Below are 19,760 nucleotides of genomic sequence, written 5' to 3' on the forward strand. Positions count from 1 at the left end.
CAAGGCAAAGCCTAAAGCCATTACCAAAATTGAGATAAGGAGAGCAGCTGGGAGAGAGGGGAGGCAGTCAGCATCCTGCCCGAAGATTCCTTTGCTATCAGACTAATAATATTTAAAAAACCCAATAATAATAGCTAACACAGTGCTCTGCGTTAGCCAACACTGCTCTAAGTGTGATGCTTTGCACGGACTAAGTAATTTAATCCTCCCCCAAGCCTTACGAGATAGATATTACCGTTATCCCTGCTTGTACAGATTAGGCACAAATGTTACTTAGCAAGTAAGGGCAGGGACCAGATTTAAACCAGGCATTTGGCTCCAGAGTCCCTGCTCTTAATTACTAAGTTATCTTGAAAAACACTCACCTGTAATTTTTGGAGTTTTTGTAGCACTTTCATGTTTAGGAAGAGAGTTCATATCCATCAACTCATTGAACACTCACCATGACCCTGCAAGGGAACTGAGGCTCAGATAGACTAAGGGAATTTATCCAGGCCACACTGTGGAGCCTATTAACCATTCGTTCCCTCACTCACGCGATCATTCACTCTTTCATTCACCTGAGGAACTGAATGATATTAAACATGGCTGGGCCCTGTGTATGTACTCTACACTCCCTCTCCTTCTGTTCCTTGGCAAGGGACTCACTCCAGGAGCGACACAGAGCTGCTGGAGGGGCACGAGTCACCTGCCCCTGGGTCCTGGTCATCTTCCCTGGGCTTCCTAAGTACATCTGCTCTGTGGCAGGAAGACCAGGTCCGAATTCTCTGACTCCCCAGGTTAGGCGAGGGGCTCCTCTGAGTCTCCACAGGCCCCAGGCTTCTCCCTGATCGCCTGCAGTTGTTACGACCATTTTACCGGGGACCCATGTCTAAACTCCCTTCGGCCCACAGTGGGCCAGGCAGAGCACTATGGGTGGATCCACAGTAAGACCTGAGTGTTTTTGCTTGGAAAAGCCCTCATTTATGCCGCTAGGTTCCAAAGTCCCTTTGATTATCCCTAGCCTCACCTTTTTACCAAGAAGAGAGAATCCAGAAGAGGATGGTGTAGAGATATTTATTGGATGTTTATGAAGCTGGGTCTAGATTGGGGACAGGGGCCTCCTCAGGGCTGCCCGGAATGTCACCGGCCGTCACTGTAGCCATGAAGCAGTGCTGGAGGACGCGTTTGGGGTCCACAGCCTGCTCTCCATTGCAGTCCGGCCATGGGTTCAGGAAGGGTGACTCTGCCCGAGAGGACTCACTCCTGGCACCTCCACTGAATTGCCCATGTTCCCACCTTGGCGGTCAGGCAGTAGTTCATCAGGGTCTGGAAAACAGCAAGCCGAGGGCAAGGGGCTTCCTCCTGCAGCCCTTCTTTCCGTCAGGATCATATGCGCTGAACTCCCCTGAGTGCTTACCGTGAGCAGGATTGCGCTTGGAGTCTTAAATGCATCATGTTTCTCATGACCTTAACGTTTAATGGGGGAGACAGACAATAAACAATTGTTAGTACATATGAAGACTTCACTTTCACCATAAACCTGTGTGGTAGGTACTATTAAAAACTCATTTTATTTTACATTTGGTAGTGTATATATGCTAGTGGGGAGCAGCCACATAGCACAGGGAGATCAGCTCAGTGCTTTGTGACCACCTAGAGGCGTGGGATAGGGAGGATGGGAGGGAGGGAGACGCAAGACGGAAGAGTTATGGGAACATACGTATATGTATAACTGATTCACTTTGTTATAAAGCAGAAACTAACACACCATTGTAAAGCAATTATACTCCAATAAAGATGTAAAAAACAAAAACAAACACTCATTTTATAGGTGAAGATACAGGCTTACTACACAGCTAGCCTGCAGGGAAGTGCTGGAAATTTTAAAAACATATATTATTCTCTGCTTTAAGAATAGATTTCATGAGTCTCTTCACTGGCTGCTTAATCCCCTCCTCCGTTTATGCCTGGGCTTGATAGGAAGCTCACTTGGCCTTATCATATCCCACTTCCCATTCATGACTTATTCTGCTGCAGCTTACTTGGTTTCTGCCCTCAACAGAACTTAAAACTTTTTGTCACTGAATCCCATGGTTACTTATAAGTTATTGTCTCCCTTGGCTTATCGGGAGCATCTCACACAACTAAGCATTCCTGCCTTCTTGGATAAAAAGTATATCAAGTGTTCAAGCCAGAAATGTGAGTCAACTCTCACACCTCCTCCCCCTCCCCCTTTCCAAAGTCAAGCAATTCACCAGGTCCTGTTGATTCCACCAAATCATATCTGCCGTATCCACCCATTCTCTCCATCCTCAAGGCCACCACACTAGGTCAGGCTTTCATTTTCTTCTGCCCAGGCAAGACAGCCTTCGGCTGGGTCCCCTCCAGTCCACCTTCCAGGCTATAGCTGGAGAGATCTTTTTATTTATTTTATTTTTTTGGCTGTTTGGGGTCTTTTTTGCAGTGCACGGGCTTCTCATTGCGGTGGCTTCTCTTGTTGCCGAACACGGACTCTAGGCATGCGGGCTTCAGTAGTTGTGGCGCACGGGCTTAGCTGCTCCACGGCATGTGAGATCTTCCCAGACCAGGGCTTGAACCCCGTGTCCCCTGCATTGGCAGGCGGATTCTTAACCACTGCATCACTAAGGAAGTCCAGAGAGATCTTTCTAAGGTGAAGTGAGTCCATGTACTGCTCTTTCTCAAAAGCATTCAATGTCTTCCCATTACCTGTGATCCTTGAGGTGCATTCAAGGTTCTTCATGTACTAGCCCCATCACCCCTTCTCTAGCTTTTTTACTACTACTCTTCCCTCAAGAACTCTATGCTTTATTATACCAAAATTTCATTGTTCCCTGAATGGGTCCATTCCTTCACATCTCTGGGTCTCCGCTTTTACTGTTTCTTCTGCCTGGAATGACATTTTATACCTTCGTTGTCTAGAAAACTCCTATGCTTTAAAACCCATTGATGGAAGAGACCGAGGATGAATGGTGCCTCTGAAACCAAGGGAAGAGTGAATTTCAAGAAGGAGGCTGTAGGGCTTCCCTGGTGGCATAGTGGTTAAGAATCTGCCTGCCAATTCAGGGAACACGGGTTCGAGCCCTGGTCCGGGAAGATCCCACATGCCGCGGAGAAACTAAGCCCGTGAGCCACAACTACTGAGCCCGCGTGCCTCAACTACTGAAGCCCACGCACCTAGAGCCTGTGCTCTGCAACAAGAGAAGCCACTGCAATGAGAAGCCCACGCACTACAACGAAGAGTAGCCCCCGCTCGCCGCAACTAGAGAAAAGCCCTCGCACAGCAATGAAGACCCAACACAGCAAAAAATAAATAATTAATTAAATTAAAAAAAAAAAAAAAGGAGGCTGTATGGGACATTGGACTTGGCTACACAACATCCATTCCACCTCTTCCCACCCAGTAATAGCAATTATGTTTGGGTAGGATTGGCCCCATCTCAGCTCCAGCAGGGGGGCCTGATTGATCCCAGCCCATCAAGTAGTCCTGTTCCTTTGCTACAGGGATGAGAAGTCAGTGCATAGCATTTCCCTGGGTTCAGTGATTGGTTTAGGGTTGGCACAGGACCTGAGGTAGTCCAATCAGGGTAGAGGTCAGGCCTTTTTTTTCCTCCTGGTTGAAGGAAGAGATAGCTCCCTCTTTCTCCTCCTGGCTAGATGGGAACAAAAAGCACACAGTCCCAGGGACTGCTGGCAGCCAACTTACTACCATGGGAAAAATCAGTCTGAGGAGAAAGCCAACACAAGATAGAGGGCAGAGCTGAGAGAATCTCAGAGGACAAAGCCACAAGCATGAGGACATTGTGAACTTCTATTGAAACCATTCCTAAAGCTCATCCTACTTTTGGACTTCTCATCTACAGAGCCAAAAAATTCCTTTTTTGTTTTGTTTTGTTTTGAACTTTCTATTTTTAATAATTTAAGGCTCACAAAAAGTTACAAAAATAGTAGAGAGTTCCATTGTACCCTTCACCTAGCTTTCCCCAATGATAACATCTTACATAACCATGGAGTAATTTCAAAACTAGGAGACTGCCATTGACATAGTACAATTGACTAAACTACAGATCCTATTCAATTTTACCCATTTTTATATGGACTTTTTTTTTGGTGTATAGTACTATGAAAGCTTATCACATGTGTAGATTTATATAATCACTACCACAATCAGGATTAAGGACTGTTCCATCACCACAAAGAAACCTTCTCATGCTCTCCCTTTATAGTCATACCTTCCTCCTAAACCTAACTCTGGTAACCACTAACCCCTTCTCCACACTATCATTTTGTCATTTAAGAAGTGTTATATAGATGGAATTATGCAGTGTACAACTTTTGAGATTGGCTTTTTTCACTCTGTTTAATACCCTTGCAATCTACTCAAGTTGTTATGCGTATTGACAGTTCATTCGTTATGCACATTTGTATATAGGTTTTTGTGCAGACACACATTTTCATTTCTCTAGGACCACTTAGGAGTGTGATTGCTGTTTTGTATGGTATAGTGGGTTGAATGGTGACCCCCAAAGATATCAGGTCCCAATCTCTGGAATCTGTGAATATTACCTTATATGGTTTTTGCAGATGTGATGAAATTAAGGCTTTTGAGATGAGATTATCCTCAATTATCTGGATGGACCCTAAATGCCACCACAAGTGCCCTTATAAGAGAAAGGCAGGGATTTCCCTGGTGGTGCAGTGGATAAGACTCCACACTCCCAATGCAGGGGGGTCAGGGTTTGATCCCTGGTCAGGGAACTAGATCCCACATGCATGCCACAACTACAGAGCCCACGAGCCACAACTAAGGAGGCTGCAAGCTGCATCTGAGACCCAGTGCAACCAAATAAATAAATAAATAAATATTTTTTAAAAAGAGAGAGAAAGGCAGAGGGAGATAGACACTCACAGACAGTGATGTAAAGACAGAGGTAGAGATTGGAGTGATACAGCTACAAGCAAAGGAATGCTGGCAGTCACCAGAAACTGAAAGAGGTAAGGAACAGATTCGCCCATGGAGCCTTTGATTTCAGCCCAGCAAAACTGATTTTGAATTTCTGGCCCCCAGAACTGTGAGAGAATACATGTCTATTATGTTAAGCCACCAAGTTTGTGGTAATTTGTTACAGTGGCCATAGGAAACTAATACATATAGTAAGTATGTTTAACTTTATGAAAACACCAAACTGTCTTCTGAAGTGGCTATACCATTCTAATTCCCACTAGAAGTATACAAGAGATCCAGTCATTCCATGTCCTCACTTTGGATTGTCAGTGTTTTTACTTTAGGGTTCTGATAGATGAGAAGTGGTATCTCATTGTGGCTTTAATATGTGTTCTAGCTCCATTTATTTAAGTCTTCTTTGCTTTTCTTCATTAACATTTCGTATTTTTTATCGTATAGCTCCTGTACATGTTTTGTTAGTTTTATACCAGAGTATTTAATTTTTTTCAGAGTGACTATACATGATATTATATTTAAAATTTTGGTCTCCAGTTGTTTGTTGCTGGTATATATAAATACAATTGATGTTTGGGTCTGATGTTACATACTATGACCATGCTGAATGCACTCATTAGGTCTAGGAGGTTGTTTTGTGCATCTCTCTGTGCCTGTTTTGCAGATTCTTTGGGATCCTTTGTTATTTAAGCTTGCATTTTAAGGCATTCCATTTGGTACAGGGATTTAGTTCAATCTTCTATTCAATGCAAGAATCTCTTTCACTGAGTCCCACATTTAGCCTTTTCCTGGTTACCTTCCAGGCTTGGGGGTGCTCTTTTTTTTTTTTAAACCAAGAGTTACAATTGATGAACTAAATACGACTATGGTGATGAGGGCGCGCTTTACAAAAGTATTTCAGGTCTTATTCTAAGAAGGACCCAGCTTTATTGAATCAACATCTGCCTTCCTAAGGCTTCCCCCACTGATTCCCAACTCTGTTCTCTGGCTTCTCTCAAAATGCCTCTTCCTCGCGCCCCAGGGTAGCCTTGCAGAGACTGGAGGTCCTAGGCCGTGAACCCTGAGACTCCTTTGCTTGAGGCCAAATGTCCCCAGCTCTTCAGCCGATACTCACATAATCTGTTTCTCAGACCAAGCTGGTCACCTGCCTCTGATCACCTTCTGATTGGTCAAGGTTCCTCTGAAATTGTGGGTCTCTGAGCAGCTGGCAGTCAGGGCTCAGGGGGAATCTTTGGGCTTCTAGGAGCTATAAAACCTTGGCTCAAATCCTCATTCTGATATTAAATCATTGTGCTACCTTGGGCTAACTTCTTCTCCTCTCTGGATCTCAGTTACTATTCTATAAAATGGGGTAGAAAGTAGGGCTGGTCTTGTTTTTCTCTTTCTTTTCCCTGGAATTCCAAATTGTAAAGGATCCTGTCTGTATAATAGACTGCCTTTATTAGGTACTAGCTCCCCCCTCCCATTTTCTATTAAAGAGTTCTGATTAGCAGGAAAGAGCCCGTGCTAATTACCCTCCTTGGACTAATATAATTCTAGCTCAAAACAAAGAAACTTGGTCCCAGTAAAACCTTTGAAATATTGGAAATTGCTCAAGAATCCTCATTGCTATATTTGGGGACCCTTGGGTGATATATTTGGAACCCAAAGTTGGGAACCTGTGGAGTGGATGCTAAAATGTTACCTCTGAGCTGTGACAGCTGATGCATTCTATTCAACTGCGAGTAAAGAAGGACCGTCATTCTCTTGCTTCCAGACTCTATAATTCTGTTAATGTAATCTGAGCTTCCACTCACCCTTTTTTGGCAGATACATCACAGTGCAGGTTCATACTGAACTTGTGGACCCAGCATGTCTTTTTTATGTGATTATCTTTCCCAGATCCCACGGATTCCCTCACATATGTATCCCAGGGCCTTCAGTTCCACAACCCTTCAATTTCCTTCCAGGGAAACCAGTGGAATAGGCAATGGTCCAACTCTTGAGTACGCATATATATTTATGCCTCTCCCTCTGGCTAATATATAATGAAAGCTATTAAAATCCCTCAGTGGTGCCTGAAGCCTGGGGGAGGGAGTTCTGTCTTATAAAGGTGCTAGCCAAGAGGCACTTGGAAAGGAGGATGCCTAAAGGCAAATATAAAAAGTTCAAGTTACAATAAGATCCATGTTTGGCTAAAACACGCTGGTACAACAATCTTATCTGATTCTCCTAACAAGTCTCTGAGGTGGGTGTTATTATTCCATGTTATAGATAAATAACTGAGGCCCAGACAGAGAAGGTTAACACTGACACAGGTATTTATTGGATCCAGGATACACTTTCCATTCTGCTCGATTCCAAAGCTTGGGCTCTTTCCACAGAGCAAGCATACCCTAGTATAGGTTAGGAACTCTGCTAGGTGCTGGGGATACAAAGGCGCTTAAGACATGGTTCCTATATTTGAGATATTAACAGACAGGTTGAGGAGACTAACATGTAAAAATCTAAGTGCCTAATAATAATAAAAATGAGGGTTACTCATTGTTAAAAGTCTACCATGTATCAGAGACTAAGTAGCTCCTATGTAAGCATCACCTCTAGGTTTACAGCTTTCTTGGTGGGTATTACTGTACACATTTTACAGAGTAAACTGAGGCCCAGAGAGAAGTGACTTGCCTAAGGCCACACAATGAGAGTGACAAAGCCAGGATTAGAGCCAGGTTCTCTGACAACCCAGCCCAGGGTTATGCTTTCCTACCTTTCTCCAGGGACCTTTCGGCCAGTCCCCCCATTACCTGGGATCTTAGCCTGTAGTGACCAGCCAGGAAAGGAGTTCTCAGATTCTCTCCCTGCTTGGAGATGAGTCAAGACTGACCCATCACTGAGGCTTGTTTGGGTCATAGGTACTACCTCCCCAAGTGTGGTTAATTAAAAAGCAGAGCTTCCCTGGTGGCGCAGTGGTTGAGAGTCCACCTGCTGATGCAGGGGACGCGGGTTCGTGCCCCGGTCCGGGAAGATCCTACATGCCGCGGAGCAGCTGGGCCCGTGAGCCATGGCCGCTGAGCCTGCGCGTCCGGAGCCTGTGCTCCGCAACGGGAGAGGCCACAACAGTGAGAGGCCCGCATACCGCAAAAAAAAAAACAAAAACAAAAAGCAGTGGGCTCCGAGGAAGTGGAACCTGGAAGGTAAGAGCACCTGCTACAGGAAAAGATCTTTGGCCCAGGAGGCAAAGGCTTGGCCAGTTGCCTGGGTGACCTTGGGCACATGAATGTCCCTTTCTGGGCCTCAGCAACCCATTGATACAGTGAGAACATCAGACTTGATTTCTAGGAGCCCTATGAATTAGTGAGAATGGTTGATTAATGATATCCCCACCAACACTTTTCAGAGGAGGATGAGAACTGAACTCTTGTCTTTCTTTTTTTTCTCCCACTTTTTGTCTCTTATTAAAGGTACCTAGGTTGGAATATCAATTCCACACTTACCTCACTCACCTCATCTGTAAAACAGGATTGATAATAACCACCTGGTAGAGTAGTTGAATGGGTTAAATGGGATAATATGTTTAAAGTCCTTGGCATAGTGCCTAGCACAAACGTAGAAGCTCGGTCAGCCTTCTGATCAAGCTAGTTCCTCACAAAGTACGAGAATAAAAAAGTTTACGGTCTTTGTTGCATCCCAAGTTTGAGGGATGGGGTAGGGTGGGGGTAATGGGACAGTACAGAACATCTGGGCAGCAGAAGGAGCCTATTTTCAGAAGCGCTGTTCTATTTCCACTCTGCTCTTGCCAAGGAACTCCCCATCCCGTCCTTGCCCCCAGACTCAGAGATCAGGACCCCAGGTACCATGTGCAATGAGCGTGGGCTTTAGAGTCAGGAGATCGGGGTTGACATCCCAGCAGTACATGCTCACCAGCTGTGTAGACTTGGCCATTCACTTCCCTTGGCTGAGCCTTGATTTCCTCTCCTGTATAGTGGGGCTAAGGATCTCTCTACATGTCCTACCAGAGAAGGAGATGGAAACGGATGAAAGTCTGTGTAAGGGGGCAAGCTCTGATGAGTGTAAGGTAGTGGCCTGTAAACGTCTCAGATGCAGGAGGGACAAGAGGCTCCTGGGTTGATGCTGTGGGTTCAGAGGAAGGAGAGGACAGCACTCAATGAAGAAAAAAGGGAGGTGCTAAGAGCTGAGTTTGGGCAAAAGGCAGAGAGAGCCCAAAACTGTTATTTAGTGAACAGTCAGGAAATGCAATTTCCATCTGAAAAATAAGAAGCAAATAGCAAGAACACAAGCTGTGTCAAACCCTGGTGACTGAATAATTGAATAACCCAGCTGATGGCTGAGCAGTGAAAAGCAGGAGGGTGGTTTTCATTCACAGGATCGACAGACAGGTGAACTGTGTTCCCTTGAGTTAGAAAGGCTACAGGGGATAGGGTGGGGAGATATGAAGGGAGCAGGGCACAGGCAGAAGCACCCCACACACCTGGCCTGGTGAGGTAGAAAGAGTAGGACTTTGGAGGCAGAAAAACCACATATTTACAAACTGTGACCCCTTGGGCTAGTTATCTGACCTCCCTGGAACCTGGTTTTCACATCTGTAACATGGGTGATAATAACACCTACCTCACTGGGGTAGTTTGGAAAATTAGACAAGATAGTGCATGTAAAGTTTCAAATGGTATCTGGCATAAAGTAGGGACTTCCCTTTCTCAGCACAGGGATAAGGGGAGGAAGGAGGGTGGAGGTGGAGTTGGCTCTGTCACTCACTCACTAGGTGACTGAGGCCTCGGTTTCCTGATCTGTAAAATGGATAGTAATAAGTTCTGTACTCTGCCTCGTTATTGTGAAAAGCAAATGAGATGGTCTATTTAGAGCTATTCATTCCTTTTAACTGCGGTATCATATTTTATTATTCCTCTACTGATGGACATTTAGTTTGTTTCCAGTGTGACAAGCTGTCATGGAATCCATCTTTACAAGTCCTCTCCTAGTGCAACTATATCTCTAAGGCAGATAATTAGAAAAGTGGAATTACTGAGTTATAGGGTATGTACATTTTTAGTTTAAATGGATAGTGCCAAATTGCTCTACAAAGTGGTTTTACCAATTTCTTCTTATCAGTGGTATATGAGAGTATCCATTCCCCCATGTAACCTTCTCACTATTAATGTGATCCATTTTTGGAGTTTTGCCAATGTAATCATTTTTAAAAAAGGTATGTCATCCTTAAATTGCATTCTCCTGATTATTAGTAAGGTTGGGCATCTTTTCATGTGTGTTGGGCATTTGTATTTTTTAGTGGATTATGTTTTTCTCACTTGTTCAAAGATATACTTATATATTCTTGATATCAATCCTGTCTCTATTTTAGATACAGTTGATTCTCATTAGTCGCTGTAGTTATGTTCTAAAAAGTCACCACAAACACTGAATTAGCGAATACTGAATTATTGCTCCTTGGGGAAATACAAAGTTAGGTTCTTGTGAGCCTCTGGTCACATTTTTGTCGTCAATCAATATATAACTTTGTTTTGTGTGTGTTTCTGTTTAAAAACACCTTATTTAATATATATTGCTAATTCATTAACATTTAACTCATGGCCAACAGCACTATACCTCCTGTCTGAGCAAAGTGTACTGAACACATGTATTTTTTCCATAAGGCACATGAGAGCCTTGTACTGAGGAATACTAGACAGAACTTCAGCATTAATTTGGGGGTCATTTTCAACAGCGAAACCTCCAACAAAAATCATAAAAATGTGGCACTAAATATACCACGAAAAGGACACTTGTTTACTGTATAAGAGCGGAAACAAGAAGGCAGAGCATGGCCTTCCTTGTTCAACCGCAGCTGAGAATGTGTGCGATAGGGCAACTCAAATTTTTTGTTGCTCTGTGTACATCCACATCTGCACATGACCTCAAAAACACTGAAAGTATTGATTTTTAGGTTACAAATTAATTCTAGCAAGTAGCAAATTCACAAGTATGGAATCTGCAAATAATTAGGATTGACCGTGTGTGTGTATTTATATCTTTGCCGTCCACCACTTGTTTTTTAACTTTATGTATGGTATCTTTTGTATTATTTGTATTTGATGTAGGCAAATTTGCCAATATTTCCCTCATTTTTAAAATTAAACATTTTATTCATGTTATTATATTCTTTAATTAGTCTGTTTCTGGAGTCTATTCTAGGGTTTCTCAACATCAGCACTATTGACATTCTGGGTCAGATAATTCCTTATTGTAGGGTGCTGTCCTATAGATTGTAGGATGTTTAATAACATCTTCCTGTAACAAATAGGATGCTGACTGTAATCAAATTATTTTGATTAACAATGAGCACATGGAAGAGTTTGGGATGGAAATGTTCATATCATGGACCTCCTGAGAAATGTGCTGCTGCTTCAGAATATTCCAGAAACACTTTTGAGGCAAATGTTCCGAACATAATTTCTAAATATCTCCCCTCTGCAAAGGTGCTAACCTGCTGAATACAAGGAAATCATGTGACCTCTTTCTTACTTGTAGTCTGTGAGCTTAATCCTGGGTCCAACTTTGTGTGGGGTTTTGAGCTGATGAACAGGTAACAAAGCACACAGGCGGTGACAATGAAGGCCGGGAGGACCACTGCTGCTATGGACAGGCCCACAAGAGCACCAATACTGGGGAGAGAAAACCATAAGGGAGCAGAGGGTCAGGAAAGGACTTGGGAAGCAGCATGTTATAAGAGAAGTATTGTAGGTGTTATAGGAGTCAGCCGACTTTAACTTTTGTTCTGTCTCTCCTTGCCTTAAACAGGTTTTCTGGGCCTAAGCATGGGAAAGAGCATCAACTATGTGGCAAGTACTCACCACATACATAACTTGACATGGCTCAGTGTCACCATGTAGTTGGGACTCAGTATGTGTTCCCTTTCTTCTCCTCTCCTTTCCTCAACCTGCTCCCACCCCAGGAAGCTAGAGATGATCTTAAAGAGCCCTCCCCACACTGCTGTTTCTTAAAAATCAAGGGACTTTCCTGGTGGCACAGTGGTTAAGAATCTGCCTGCCAATGCAGGGGACACTGGTTCAAGCTCTGGTCCAGGAAGATCCCATATGCCGCAGAGCAATTAAGCCCGTGCGCTTCAACTACTGACCCTGTGCTCTACAGCCCGTGAGCCACAACTACTGAGCCCACGTGCCACAACTACTGAAGCCCGCGTGCCTAGAGCCCATGCTCCGCAACAAGAGAAGCCACCACAATGAGAAGCCTGCGTACTGCAACGAAGAGTAGCCCCTGCTCGCCGCAACTAGAGAAAGCCTGCATGCAGCAACAAAGACCCAATGCAGGCAAAAATAAATAAATTTATCAAAAATCAAGACACATAGCAGGCCTTAGTTCAATACCCGCTGCCCTTCCAGCTTCAAGGTAATTTCTGACCCAGTCTCTAGTGGGTCATCACACCAGTGTGGACTCCATGTCTAGAACACCTCCCTGCTGCTGGTCCCTCACCCCACAATCTCACTGCCCCTGCCCCAAGTCAGGCCTTGGTCACCTGGTCTCCAGACAACTACCTTCTGGCTCATTTTGGGGTCCACTGTCTTTCCTGTTTCACATGATCTCTCCCATCATCTCCCCACATCAGAATTTCACCTGTCCTTGAAGGCCCATCTCAAATGTCTCCTCCTCAACGCTTTCCTGGGTCCTCTTTTTCTCTTCTTCTTCCAGGCCAGGCCCACCCAGCCAGGACACCTACTCTGGGCCTTTAGCACTTCCTACTTGGTCAGGCAGCCCAATGTGGTAGGGAAAGAACAAAGAGCTTTGGAACTCTTACAGACCCACCTAGTTTAGGACCCAGGTCTGTACCTAACTCGATGTGAGATCTTGATGAAATTACTTAGCCTTTTGAGCCTCAGCTTCTTTGTCGGAAAAGTGAGAATGATCAAAACACAGCACCTCACAGGTGGTAGTGAGGATGAATGATATATGTAATATTCTTGGTGCATAGAAGTTCAACATATTCCTCATGTGTTCTTTGTAGGGAGACTGAGACCATGTTTAACTGGCTTTTTTCTCTCCTTGTACAAGCTCCAGCACATAGTAGGCACTTAGTAACTATTATTGAGTACCTACTTTGTGTCAAACACTGTGGGATGTTCTCCCAATAGTAGGGGATAGGTAGCACCAGGATTGTTTGTGTGCCCTTTCTGCCTGTGATTCCTGCAGCTTTTCTGCACCACCCCCAGCCCTGACCCCAGCCTCAGATTCCTGCCCTTGCCATTTCTGTTGGATTTCACTCCCAGCTAGCTGATGGCTAACTTCCACTAAACAGAAACACCTTAGAGCTTTGGAGAGTGTGTTTCCCCAAGGCTAAATAAATTATTGGATATCCCTGCAGTGGAATAGTATAGAGCCATTAAAAACATGTTTTCAAATAATATTTAAGATCAAGGATAAATTCTTTTTTTTTTTTAACAGCTTTATTGGGGTATAATTGCTTTACAATGGTGTGTTAATTTCTGCTTTATAACAAAGTGAATCAGTTATACATATACATATGTTCCCATATCTCTTTCCTCTTGCGTCTCCCTCCCTCCCACCCTCCCTATCCCACCCCTCCAGGTGGTCACAAAGCACCAAGCTGATATCCCTGTGCTATGCGGCTGCTTCCCACTAGCTATCTACCTTACGTTTGGTAGTGTATATATGTCCATGCCTCTCTCTCGCTTTGTCACAGCTCACCCTTCCCCCTCCCCATATCCTCAAGTCCATTCTCCAGCAGGTCTGTGTCTTTATTCCCGTCTTACCCCTAGGTTCTTCATGACATTTTTTTTCTTAAATTCCATATATATGTGTTAACATACAGTATTTGTCTTTCTCTTTCTGACTTACTTCACTCTGTATGACAGACTCTAGGTGTATCCACCTCATTACAAATAGCTCAATTTCGTAAGGATAATTTCTGATGAGATAATGTTAAGTGAAAAAAGCAGGACCCACTACTAATTATATAGTGTAGTCCTAACTTAAATAAATAAACATAACATATACATGCATAACATAACATAGGTACGGTTGGATGTAAATACACTAAAATGCTAACGGGCTGTCTCTGGGAGTAGCACAGGCTGTGGATGTCCTGTCTGTGTCCCATTGGGTCTTACAGTTGTGGAATATTCCGGCCAGGGTTTCAAAAGCCCGCAAATGTATCTCTTTGTCTGAGGGCTTTCTTGGGCCCAGAACAGTCTCTGTCTGCACGTTGAACAGGTCAAAAGTACAGGAAAATTAATGCCCCTCTTCTCCCTCCAGCACACAGTCAATGACTGAAAGAAATTGGTATGTAAATACCCAGCTTCCTGGCCCTCAGATGGGATGACTCTGAGAGTAAGTTCTACACTGGCCGGCAAAGTTCAGCAGTTTAAGCTCTGGTGGCCCTTGGTGGTGACTTGCTTGGTAACACCATCATTAGCTCCTTCCCTTTCCCATCTCACTTCCCCACCCTGTACCAGTATTTTCTAGGATTGCTGGTCATATAAACTACTTGCCCTCAAATCCTTGTTTCCAAGTCTTCTGGGGAGCCCAAGCTAAGATACTGGATTTCTCACGGTTGCTTTCCTTTTTTGTTTCTCCTGTCCTTTCAACATTTTCCACATTGAGCATATAGTACTTTTTAGTTCTTTAGGACTAGTTTACTACTTTTTAGTTTACTATTTAACTAAGTATTATCTCCTTTCTTGAGATACACTCACTGTTTATAAGGCTGTTATCTGGAAGACTCGTGCTCAGGTTGGGACCACACCCTTTACAAGGGGCATCCATGGGCACCTAGCTGGAAAAAGCCCTGTAAAAGTAGGATCCTTTGAGGAGCGGGTGAGAAAGCTGGAGGGATATATTCCAGATCAGCAGTCAGTCAGGTAGTGGGCACTGCTCTGATGGTCTGTCTCAGAACGGAGGAACAAGCTCCCAAGGACAGAGCTGGGAACAACAAGGGAGGGTCCTAGGGGGAAAATCTGTACTCAGTATAAGATGAACTCAAATGATCAGAGTTTTCCCATGGTGAATGTACTGCCTCAAGAGGTGGTAAGTTTCCTATTGTTGGACAGGTTTGCACAAGACCTGGATGAATCCACCTTTCAATGAAGTTAGATTCCTGCCTGTGGTGGGAAATTGGATTGAAGAGCTGCTAGCCTTCTAGGATTTCACAGATCTATGACTCTGAAAGATAGGTAATCCACTATGACTTCTAGGAAAGAACTGGAGGGATGGTCTAACATTTGTTAGGGTTTGTTGTTTTGTTTTTTTTTGCGGTACGCAGGCCTCTCACTGTTGTGGCCTCTCCCATTGCGGAGCACAGGCTCCGGATGCGCAGGCCCAGCGGCCATGGCTCACGGGCCCAGCGGCTCTGTGGCATGTGCGATCTTCCCAGACTGGGGCACGAACCTGTGTCCCCTGCATCAGCAAGCGGACTCTCAACCACTGCGCCACCAGGGAAGCCCCTTTGTTAGGGTTTTTGAGTCAGACAGTTCTAAGTGTGAATCCTGGTTCTCTCACATATAAGCTGAAAAATCCTTCACCTTATGAGCTTCATTTTCTTCATTCATAAAAGTTACTATATCACCAAGTGTCCATAAAGATTAAATGAGATAGTGTATATACAGTGCCTGACCACCAGTTCTGCCCTCCAGCAAGGCTGCTACCTTTGGCTCACATCCTGATAAAAAACAGAACTACTGGGGCTTCCCTGGTGGTGCAGTGGTTGAGACTCCGCCTGCCGATGCAGGGGACACGGGTTCGTGCCCTGGTCCGGGAAGATCCCACATGCCACGGAGCGGCTGGGCCCGTGAGCCATGGCCGCTGAGCCTGCGCTCCACAACGGGAGAGGCCACAACAGTGATAGGCCCACGTACCGCGAAAAAAAAAAAAAAAGTAAAGCAGAACTACTGATAAAGGATGTTTGGAAAGTCAGCCAGACATGTGATAGCACCAGCTGCTTTTCCACAGGGAGTCTTCATTTCCTGAGACATGCTTTTTTTAAAAATAAATTTATTTATTTTATTTATTTATTTTTGGCTGCATTGGGTCTTCATTGTTGCACGTGGGCTTTCTCTGGTTGCGGTGAGCAAGGGCTACTCTTCGATGCGGTGCATGGGCTTCTCATTGCAGTGGCTTCCTCATTGCGGAGCACGGGCTCTAGGCGCGCGGGCTTCAGTAGTTGTGGCTCACGGGCTCTGGAGCACAGGCTCAGTCGTTGTGGTGCACATGCTTAGCTGCTCCGCGGCATGTGGGATCTTCCTGGACCAGGGCTCGAACCCATGTCCCCTGCATTGGCAGGTGGATTCTTAACCACTGTGCCACTAGGGAAGTCCTGAGACATGCTTTTAAAGACAGCAATTCTTCTTGAGCACTACCCGAGGAAACAGTGTTTACCTGCTGATTTTCATGTTTTTAAGGGCCAGCTTTCATGAAAAGGGCCAAATGGAGTCCAGAACAAAACAAGTTCTCCACCCTGCAATGGTGGGGCTCTGACATCCCATGCCGGAAGGGTTGTTTCAGGGTTTGGAGTATACTGATCATCTAATGTCCTGAGGACCCCAGTTTCCCTCCTCCACTTTGCAATTGTCTGTGATGTTTATGAACCATATTATAGCCATGCCTAGGAAGAGTCAGCCCTGCAGGCTAGAACCTTTCAGCTGCCCTTGGGGTCATAGAATGGAAGCACACAACATGCAATGTGACCTCAGAGATCACCCCATCCAACCCTCTAGCTCACTGTCTGAGCCACTAAAGCACTCTATGTCTCAAGAGGGTCCAAGGCAAGGAGAGGGACCCCAAAGGGTATATAGGGAAGGGGGTGGTAGTAGTGGGATGGGATCCTGGCTGGGTGCTGAGGAGTTTACTCATCTCTGTGTCTCCAAGTGCTACAACAGTGTCCAGAAGACAGCAGAAGGTCAGTGAGTATCTTTTCAAGTGATCTGAGTAGAGCAGGTTATGAGAGCCAGGCTAGATTTAGACATATGTGCAGCAGCTCAAGCCTGGGCTTGGGACCAGACAGGCCTGAGTTTTCATCCCAGTTCTGCCACTTCCTCTCACTGGGGTACTCTAAGATAGTAACTTAACCTCTTTCAAGTTTTCTCATCTGTAAGATGGAGAGAAGATGTGCCAGGGTTGTGAGTGTGTGAATGCATCTAGCCCTTGGATGGTGTTAGGTAATGTTCTTTAAATCTCAGTGTACCATGACATTGTTGGAAGATCTTGGACAATTCACTTTCATATTCTGAGCTTCACTTTCCCCACCTATGAACCAGGGAAAGGGAACTCCCTTTTATTGAGCACCTACTATATGCACTAGTCACTTTCACATGCATTATTGCACTTAATCCTCACAATAATTCCATGAGACAGGTATTACTATTGCCATTTTAAAGATGACAAAAGAGACTCGGAGATAATTTGCCCAAATTCACATAGCTAATAAGGGACAGAGCCAAAGTTTGGACCAGGTTCTAACCAGCCCCAACGCTCCACACTGCTTCCATACCTCAAAGGGAGGTCAGCGCTGTCATATTTCAATACTCAGCTCAGTACTAAGTACACGGTGGGTCTTCAACAAATACTCCATTGTTATATTTTAGATGCACGTCATATCTCTTTAAATGGACTGTGAACTCCTCAGAGAGGGAATCATTGATTTCTGTGTCTCTAATGCCTAGCCTAGCACCTGGCACAAAGCAAAGGCTATAATGAATGAATGAAAATATGGATGAACAGAGAATATATGAATATAATTCCCCAGGTGACAGCAGCCAAATGTGCAGGATCTGAAAACCTGGCCATCTGAAAATCCTTTGGAATTACAGATTGAGCAGTCTAGAAAACCAATAATATCTGTAATTGTTAGTGGCATATGCCAAGTTGATTTTACCTCTTGATCTCATTTGGTCCTTGCCCTAGTCAGAAATCATCCTCCCCATCTGATAGATGAAAAGAGAGAGGCTCAGAGAGGTTTCAGAGGCAGACTGTCCTTTCCCACCCAGCAGGCATACAGCCTCTAGTCACATACTTCCAGAGACAGGAAGATCACTGTCTACTGAGGCAGCCCACTCCATTTTCGCTGATGCTCGTTTCCCAGAGCAGGCTCAGGGTCAGGTCTTATTCTCTGGGTGAGGCCTTTGGAGACCCACAGAGATTGAGACCTGTTACCCTCTCAGTCCCACACTTGGGTTCCAGGAATGTCAGCACTGGCCTAACCACCTGCTTCTCTGAACTAGTGGGGAAACCGAGGTCCTGTGGTGGGGATTCACCCAAATTACACCAATCTGGCTTCTGCTGTGGCGTCATGTCCTTGTCTCATTATGAAGTTGGAGGCAACTCTGAGTCTTTGGTCTTCTGCCTTAGCTCAGAACTCACCACAGGGTCTGGCATTGCTAAGGCCTCAGGAAGGGGTGGGTGAAAGAATGACTAAATATGAGGGGGAACAAAAGAATTGAGGTTGGGCTGAGGCTCGGGTTGAGTTGGGGTGTAGCATCAGGTGAGGTATTAAGGCTTGAGAGTGAGGTTTGAATGTAGGTCTAGATAATGTTTGGAGTTGGGGTGAGGAAGAGAGCTGAGGTGGGCTTGCAGGGAGGACTGAGGCGGAGGTTAGGGCCGCTGATAGAGTAACTACTGGGGAGTGGGTTAGGTCAGGGATAAGGCTGATGATGGCATTAGGGAGGGGACCCTGGTGGGTACTTGGATAAGGGAGGAGTCTGGGTATCCTGTGAAGGCTGCAAGATGGGAGTTTGCTGTTAGGCTGGGGCTTGTTATGTAGTTTGAGGTTGGGTTGAGGGTGGTGGATGACGATGTTTGGAGTGGAGATGAAGTGAAGGTTTTTCAGGGTGGAGTTGGTGTGAGGTTCAAGGATGGATCTGAATAATGGTTGGGTCAAAATGGGGGAATGGAGCGGAGAAGCGGCCGCAGGGGGAGCTGGGTTGGTGACAGGGCGAGAGCCTGAGAGGGTAACGACTGGGTGGGTGTCGGTGCTGACGTTGTGGTGGGCACCTGGATGAGGATTGAGACTTTAGCAGGCGGCTGGGCCGAGGATGGAGCACGGGGGCTAAGACTGGAGTGGGGTTCTAGGTGGCGTTAGGGCCAGGGCCGGTACCTGAGCCACCACATGTAGCTGTGCTCGTAGGGGAAGCAGCTGTGCGGGTCGTCGCTGCAGTGCTTGTGGTCGCGGAAGCCGCAGCAGAAGACGGCCGCTGAGAGACGAACGGACGGAGACAGAACTGAGCACGAGAAAGATACAAGGAGAGAGGCAGAGATAAGCAGAGAGACAGAGATTGACGCAGAGACGAGGAAGACACAGCGAGGGGCGCGGAAACGCAGCGGTTAGAGACCTAGAGTCCCCGAGGACGGAGGGAGGCGACCAGGTACGCCGACAGGGCTCGTCAGGAGGGGAGATGGAGGAGGGAGAGAGAGGGAGGAGGAGGGCGTGGAGAGCGGCGGGAAGGCGGGCAGGAGCCGGGAGAAGGGAGCCGCCCGCGTCTCTGCCAGCGTCCCCCACCGGCCCCACTACGTTCCCAGTTTATACACTAGGGCGCTAGGTGCTCAGAGAGACAGCGCATGTCCGGGGTGGCAGAGCGGGAATCGAGGCCACCGGCTTGAATTCCACATCTGCGCTGAGCACCCGCCCTTGTGCTAGGCGCTGTGCGGGGCAGCCCCAGGCTAGTGCAGGACACAGACAAGGGACCTGCCATGGACCACACAGTAGGGTCAGTATAGGGATGATCAATGCACGACCTCACTTAACCTTCACAACAACCCAGGGGACCAGGGATTTTCATACTCATTTTAT

At 45.7% G+C, this 19,760-nt stretch overlaps 1 protein-coding gene across 1 annotated transcript; it reads right to left on the minus strand.

Annotated features, from left to right (window-relative positions):
- Positions 1-1,067: 1,067 nt before the first annotated feature.
- Positions 1,068-19,156, minus strand: SHISAL2A (shisa like 2A). The gene is given in 4 exon segments (XM_029227004.1): positions 1,068-1,216; positions 1,219-1,308; positions 11,471-11,610; positions 19,068-19,156. Coding segments are annotated over 4 exon segments (393 nt in total). The 5' UTR covers positions 19,082-19,156.
- Between the last annotated feature and the right edge of the window lie 604 nt (positions 19,157-19,760).

This window comes from Monodon monoceros, unplaced genomic scaffold, assembly GCF_005190385.1.
Source record: "Monodon monoceros isolate NGI ecotype Baffin Bay Population unplaced genomic scaffold, NGI_Narwhal_1 Super_Scaffold_18, whole genome shotgun sequence".
NCBI lineage: Eukaryota > Metazoa > Chordata > Mammalia > Artiodactyla > Monodontidae > Monodon > Monodon monoceros.